At 34.9% G+C, this 7,200-nt stretch overlaps 1 protein-coding gene across 1 annotated transcript in view; it reads left to right on the plus strand.

Annotated features, from left to right (window-relative positions):
* The window catches only part of LOC101855181 (serine-rich adhesin for platelets), a gene marked incomplete at its 5' end in the record, with an annotated part of 101,355 nt that extends 98,465 nt beyond the window's left edge, over positions 1-2,890 (plus strand). Inside the window, 3 exon segments of the mRNA XM_013081092.2 lie at positions 590-723; positions 1,689-1,842; positions 2,649-2,890. Of these exon segments, the coding sequence (XP_012936546.1) occupies positions 590-723; positions 1,689-1,842; positions 2,649-2,875 (515 nt within the window).
* Between the last annotated feature and the right edge of the window lie 4,310 nt (positions 2,891-7,200).

Consider the following 7,200-nt stretch of genomic DNA (forward strand, 5'->3'; position numbering starts at 1 on the left):
GTCCAATATCGAAACGGACTTTATTCACACCACCTTCTTTCCAATAACACAGTAATGAAAGGAAAACATTTTCTTTGTCTTCCCATGCGTAGCCAACGTTGGAATTTCCACACATCACTGAGTACCGTGTTAAAGCTTTTTTTTTTTGGTCCAGGCAACAGTCAGCCATGACCCCCTAGCTCTGTACCGGACCCTTAGGGTCAGATTTGTGGGCCGACATGGCTTGTTGAACATCTTCTTAAAATGTTGTTTTGCAAGATTAGGAATGCTTTCATTCACTTTAGATTTATCACCTCAGCTTGATTTTGAAAGAGACGGCCTACCCCATCTCTGTTTGTCCCTCTGTCTGTCTGTCTGTCTGTCTGTCTGTCTGTCTCTCTCTCTCTCTCTCTCTCACTCTCTCTCTCTCCCACACACATGCACACACACACGCACACACACAAACACACACACACACATACACACACACACAACACACAGATCTATATCATTATCATCATCATAATACACACAACAATGTGCCATCCTTCAAATGTGTCGTCATACAAACTATGTTTCTTTCTTGTTACCATGGCAACGTAACCACCAGAAATTTTCGGCGACATCGACTTCATCCACGCGGACGGCCAGCGCACGGCCTCCAGAAACACCAGCAACTTTGACAGCGTCAACGAGAAAGTGGAGCTGACCTTGCAGCAAGGGAAGGCTTACGTCATCATCAAGGTCAGTGTCTGTGGGTAGTGTGGTGTGGGAAAAACGCGCGCTAGTTATAATCTCTAATCTATGCTTCGTTGTTGTTTCCTTTTTAATGTTCTTTTCGTTCTTGTTTTTGTTTTTGTTGTGTTTTTCTTCCTCCTTTTTCTCCTTTTCCATGCTCTCTCCTTTTCCTCCACCTCCTCCTCCTCCCCTTCCTCCCGCTCTTTCTGTTCATGTTCTTTTTGTTCTTTTTGTTCTTTTTGTTCTTCTGGTTCTTGTCCCTTTGTTCTTCTTGTTCATGTTCTTTTCGTTCTTCTTGTTCGTATTCTTTTTGTTCTTCTTGTTCTTGTTCTTGTTCTTTTTGTTCTTGTTCTTGTTCCTTTTGTACGTCTAGTTCTGCTAGTTCTTCTCCTCTTCCTCATCCTCCTCACATATAAAAAAAAAAATCTATCTTGTCTATCCTACTTTTTTTTCTCAGCTTCAAATGACCATTCTCCTTACTCATACAAATATTTAAAACATTAAAATTTGCCGTTATGGCTGGTTGGAGTTATAGCGCCTCGGTGGGTCTTACTCCTTTTCTTGGTCTCTGTTGTTTCTATCTTATTTTTTAGTATAGTGTTTATGAACTTCTCTTTACTTTGATTTTTTTTCCTACAGCAAGTGTAATCAGTAGTTACAGTGATTGTATTTTTAAGTAAGCGTTCTTTCTCACATTAAGCTAATATAATATTATACATGAAAGAACTGCTGCACATATTATAATATTGAATATGGTGCAGTATGCAAAAACCGTTGATTTAGATACAAAATGATTTTATTATGAAGTGCTTAGAGCCAGCCGGGAGTGGGTGCTATAGAAATGATTGTAATTATTATCATAATTTAAACAAAGAAATAAACAAACAAATGAACAAATGAACAAACAAACAAACAAGCAAGCAAACAAACAAACAAGCAAACAAATGCACATGTCCATGTGTGTTCACCAGGTGATCGCTGAGCGCATCGTGCCCACCGACTACGAGTTCAACGTGTGGCGGAAGTCCCAGGCAATCGTCACCAGACAGATCGAGATAGACCTGCTGGCCAATGACCAGAGGAGGCGTCTCTACAACCATGTAATGGACACTGTCGGCCCTCCCAGTGAGTCCACTGTTTGTCTACTAGTCTGTCTGTGTACTTCTCTGTCTGTCTTTCTGTGTGCCTGCCTGTCTGTCTGTCTGTCTGTCTATCTGTCTGTCTGTCTGTCTGTCTATCTGTCTGTCTGTCTGTCTGTCTGTCTGTCTGTCTGTCTGTCTGTCTGTCTGTCTACCTTTGACAGCAGAACTATGCTCTGGATGGAAGAGCACATCAAAGGGGACAACTCATTGCAAAGGAAATTTGCGCTGGTTATTTTTGTTGCTATTGACTCTTTTTTTAGTTTAGCATTTTAAATGGGAGTACATAGAAATAACTTTGTGTGAGCAATTAAGCTCTTCAATTTGCCAAGTATTGAGACTGTTTTTTTTTCTCTTAAATTTATTTAATCTTTCTGCTGATGTAATTACTATTAACTTCATAATAATTCGCTATATTTTTTAAAGTCATCTTATAAAACTGTATTGATTTTGATAAAATCATTGCCCTCCGCACCTACTCACCACAGGTGGGGAGGTGGAAATTGCATGTTCGGCTGAATATTGTTTAAAGAAAAAATAATTTGATGTTCTTGAAGAACTAAACTGCCATTAAGCATCATTTGAGGAAAGTGGCGTGTCAAAATTGAAACAGAAACATTTTGTAAGCTATTCTCGCAACGAACTCAGCTTGAGAACCCATTCTCCGTGGATAAATGATTGAAGTTTTGTCGAAGAAGCCAGCCTTGTAAATTATCTAAATTAATTGTGTTGAAAGGGGCATAAAACATCTATGATTATTATACAATGTAACACGTTTTTTTTTTCTTTCAGTGAGTGCTATCGAAGATGGCCGATCACGGTCGCGCGACGTGTCTCGCTATGAGACGGAACAGTTGGCCCCTCACGAGAGACAACTCAGCGGCATGGAGACCCTTAAACTCTTCTCGCAGATCTTGGATGTTGCAGATGGCAAGGGTGACGTAGACCACACGAACATGCGCACTCGACAGGAAATGGGACAGCTCCCACCCGTCTCTGGAGCTGATTTACTGTATTAGACTTACCAATGAAAAGAAATCAAAAGTGTACGCTCCGCTAACTCCGCAGGTTTAAACCGATCCAACACAAGGGTATGCAAAGATCAAAACTTTTGTTTTTTTAATACTATTTTAATTTTTTGTTTACTTTGTTGCTGGTATGTCTTTTTCTTACTCGGAGGAAAGGGCGTTTCTATTTTACATTACTTGTTTTATTCCTTGTGTTTTTCGTAGTTTTCTTTGCTTTCTAGGAATTGATAAGCAATTCGAAGAATTCCTACAGCAAAGAGACAAAGGGCAAAGTCTGCTTGTTCTGGTGTCGACATAATGTTTTTACATTTAATGTTAATTATGTACTCAAATATATACATTTTACGTACATATAGATATACGTAGATATACATATTATATATATATATATATATATATATATATATATATACATATATGTGTGAATTTGTTACTATTTGCTATGGATAAATTATGATTCTCAGAGTGCGATGAAAACTTTTTTATTAATGGGTACTCTACTCTGGATGTTTTTCTTGGTTTGAAGTTACTGTTACATTGTTGCTGTTGTTGTTGTTGTTGTTGTTGTTGTTGTTGTTGCTGTTGTTGTTGTAGTGTTGATGCAATTGTTGCTTTGTACACATTCCAATGAAAGCTCTTGCAACAAGATCTGCTGTACACGACTGTAGTACTTTATACTCTTATACGTGTATATGAAAAAGCATGTATAGTTTCCTACTGCAAAAAAAAACAACAAAACAAAGTTGTTTGCTTACAAATAAATGATATATATAAATAACATTATTACTGATATTTATGTGTGTATTTTTATATATATACAAAAAATGTTCTTTTATTCTGTCTCATAGCAGTTTCTTATGTTTCTCATTTTTTCACTGTTTGAATGTATAGCGGTAACAATAATTGTACCAAAGATTTAAACTGTTTTGATAGTTCTTATTTGTAGCTTACTTGTTCGCATCCTTATCTCAAATATTCCTGTAAGAACTATCATCAAGCTTCATGCAATAAAAAAAAAGTTCACAGTGATGTCACAAGGAAATGGCCTTTAGCAGTCTTGCATTATAATAAGTATGTATTTCTGAGATATGAGAATTTGATGAGACATGACTTGACTGTGACAAGCCAATTAGGCCCTATTATGTTTTAGAATCGTGGTTTTTATGAGTTAATGTTTTAAATATGCTTTACATCTAAAAATATTTGTTCTGCCATTGTAGAAAGTTTTCTAGAATATGCCGCTAGCTGAATTCAGTAGATGATAGTGAAAGACTATAAAAGATCTGGTACTTTACTTTTTCTCCTGTTACGTTGAACAAATTGATTGTACTTAAATAAGACTAAGAGTTACAGAAAGCTTACAAAACGATCTCTGACTTTTCCTTTGATTATGTCTCTCTTATTCAATTAAAAATAATTGAAATATGCAATTTTACATGTTATTTTAAAACTGTTACATGTATTGTAAATGATTGCCGTACTTACAAAACTGCTGATACAGTGGGGAAATATATATATATATATATATTATCTATTTTTAAGGTTTCATTCTAACTATAATTGAAAACGCTATCTGTATTGGCAGTAACTGTAATCGTACAACTACTATTGTACATGAATATCACCAGTAATTTTATCAACATGTACTTATAAAGACTGCTGAAACAAAATGGTTACATGTATGCGGCAGCAATTTACATTCCTTCTCTGGAGTTATTTCTCTGGATCAAAATGTTACTGTTGTTCCGTGATGGCATTGGTTTCTTCCAAAACTGTACCGTCGTCTTTTAGTTGTTGTGATCATCTTCACAAGGCCAATATAAGGTAATGACTCGTTAAGATGACCTCGCAGCTACCATTTGCTCCAGTCCAAAACCTCTTTCACTTTTTTTTTTTTCCCCCCCAACGAAACCTGTATGATACTGAAGGTGTTCATTTCTCTCAAATGTATCCCTTTGATTAATGCTGTATGCTGGTGATTGCCTTGATGTTGTAGATAATTTACTTCCTTCTCTCTTCTATTGCTACCTCACAGTGTCACAGTTTATCTGTAACATTCCTAGTAAATTCTCATACATCTCACCTTATTTTTAAAGCTTCCAAGGCCTAATTATTCTACATATTTTTTTTACTTTAATGAGTGAAACAAGTGTTGTTGTAAATGGCTATTTTATTGAAACCAGCACAAACTTCTCAATATTGATTCTTTTCTCTTAGTAAATTAAAAAATGAGAAATAACAAGTTTAAACAGGCAACTCTGAATTAGTTGGTAGGCGTAACATAATTTTACAAATTATTGCATATTTTTTGAGTTTGAAAAATGTATTGGTTTGAGCTGGGGATGTATTCAATATTTCGTATTTTCTAAAATGCTGCATATTACATGTAGAGAGTGTACATTCAACTTGTATGCGTATCATTTGCCCTCAGTATATATACCTCGTACACTTTCAGAATACAGCTCTAGCCTGCTTGATTGAATATTCTATCAAATTAAAACACTGGAGATAAAATATTAAAGCAACTGAAATTAATTTCTATTCATCAAATGATTTTTTTTCTAGTATTTAAAAAAAAAAAATATCCTGTAGACTTGTTGATTTGTTATTTTTTAGATGATGTTATCTCACTGATTTACAAAGGTGCTATTAGTCAGAAAGGAGCAAGGCTCATTTATGCTGTAGCAGAGATTATGAATTCATTTTCTTTTCAGTCTTTTTTTTTTAAGATAGAGCTTATCTTGTTATACTTAATAATTTGCGTTTCACTGTTAGCCGTGTAATTTGCTCCGCAAGTTTGATACATTATGCTTAGTGTTTATGGCACCAGTGTGTCATCTATATTTACGTATATACAAACAAATAATTTACAAAGCATGCCCACAGCAACTCTTATGTATGTAAAATTTATTCAAATGGTGTTTTGCTTTGTATCATTCCCCTTTGTCTCTCTGTCTGTCTCTGTCTTTTCATCACTCCTTTCTTTCTGTTTGTCTTTGACTGTCGTGAAATGGATTTCTTATCATTCTGTTATATACCGGGTGCTTTCTTGAAATTTTTTCACATTGACTTAAAATGTGATTCACTTTTGATCTGAACGGTTGTGAGTTTGTTTGCAGGAAGACACCATTTCTGTGCATGTATTCCTCATGTCTGCTGGTACCCCGTACTTGCCAAAGTAGAAATTGAAATAATATGTTGTAAAGACTTTAAATAACAATATTGATGTCTAGTATCCGTATGTGCAGAATACTGCTTGAAGGAATTGAAACTAGAAAATAAGGCAAATCGCATGTCTCACAAAAGTTTATGTTGTGAAGAGCAAATATGATTAAGGCCCAAGCCCCCCTTCATTTTCCCATCCCCACCCCTCATGATTTGTTACCTAAAATTAACTACTTTTGACTATGTTGAATAAATATAAACCTTCATCCTTATGAAGTATGAAGGACAGGTTTTGTTAGCATACATGATGTACAACTTTGTAGTGAGATATAGTAAGTGTCACCTCGGAATGGGGTAGAGTAGATTGGATAATGTCATAACAATTTTCTATTTACTTGTGTGAATGTATTTCATATATCATATAGATATATACCCAGCATTAGTAAGAAAAGATAACTAATAATAACATATAGTGAGGCTTTTTTTCAGTAGGATAGGCGAAAGTATCCAAAATTTAAACAATACTGTATGATGAAAAAAACTGTTGAGTAAGTTTGATTATCAGGAACAAGCTGTTGAAGGATTGATATAAAACAAAAGTTCTTTTACAGCTCATTGCAGTTTTAAAACAAAGTTGAATATCTTTGAAGAGAGAAAAAAGCATCTGGTGAAATGTGGACTACATATTCAATTCTATGTTTCAGAACCACGAATTCAGTACTTGCTGCAAATTTTTGTGATCTGTTTTAAGCACAGAAATGAGGTGTACCATGAATATGTTGTAAGAAAAAAATAGGTTTCACTTATTGCTTTCATCTGCAAATAATTATGAGTAATAAATAATAATAGATGTAACTTTCTTTTTTTTTCCGAGAAAAAGCTACTTGTACTTAGAAAGCAAGACTGGTTTTAATGTGTGCTTCATTTTTATTATTTAAACTGTCTTCCAAAGGATAATCAGATTGATATTTGGAAATAATTTGAAACTGTTAAACTTTCGATAAACAGACTTGAAAAAGCCTCAATGAGTATGACATTTCGACACACATAATTTGAAGGATAATGAATACTATGTCGTGAAATACGTCTTCATAATTCACAAACATTTTCTATTCATTCCATGGTTCTCCCGCGCAAAATATGAAACATAC

Source organism: Aplysia californica, unplaced genomic scaffold, assembly GCF_000002075.1.
Source record: "Aplysia californica isolate F4 #8 unplaced genomic scaffold, AplCal3.0 scaffold00115, whole genome shotgun sequence".
Classification (NCBI taxonomy): Eukaryota; Metazoa; Mollusca; class Gastropoda; order Aplysiida; family Aplysiidae; genus Aplysia; species Aplysia californica.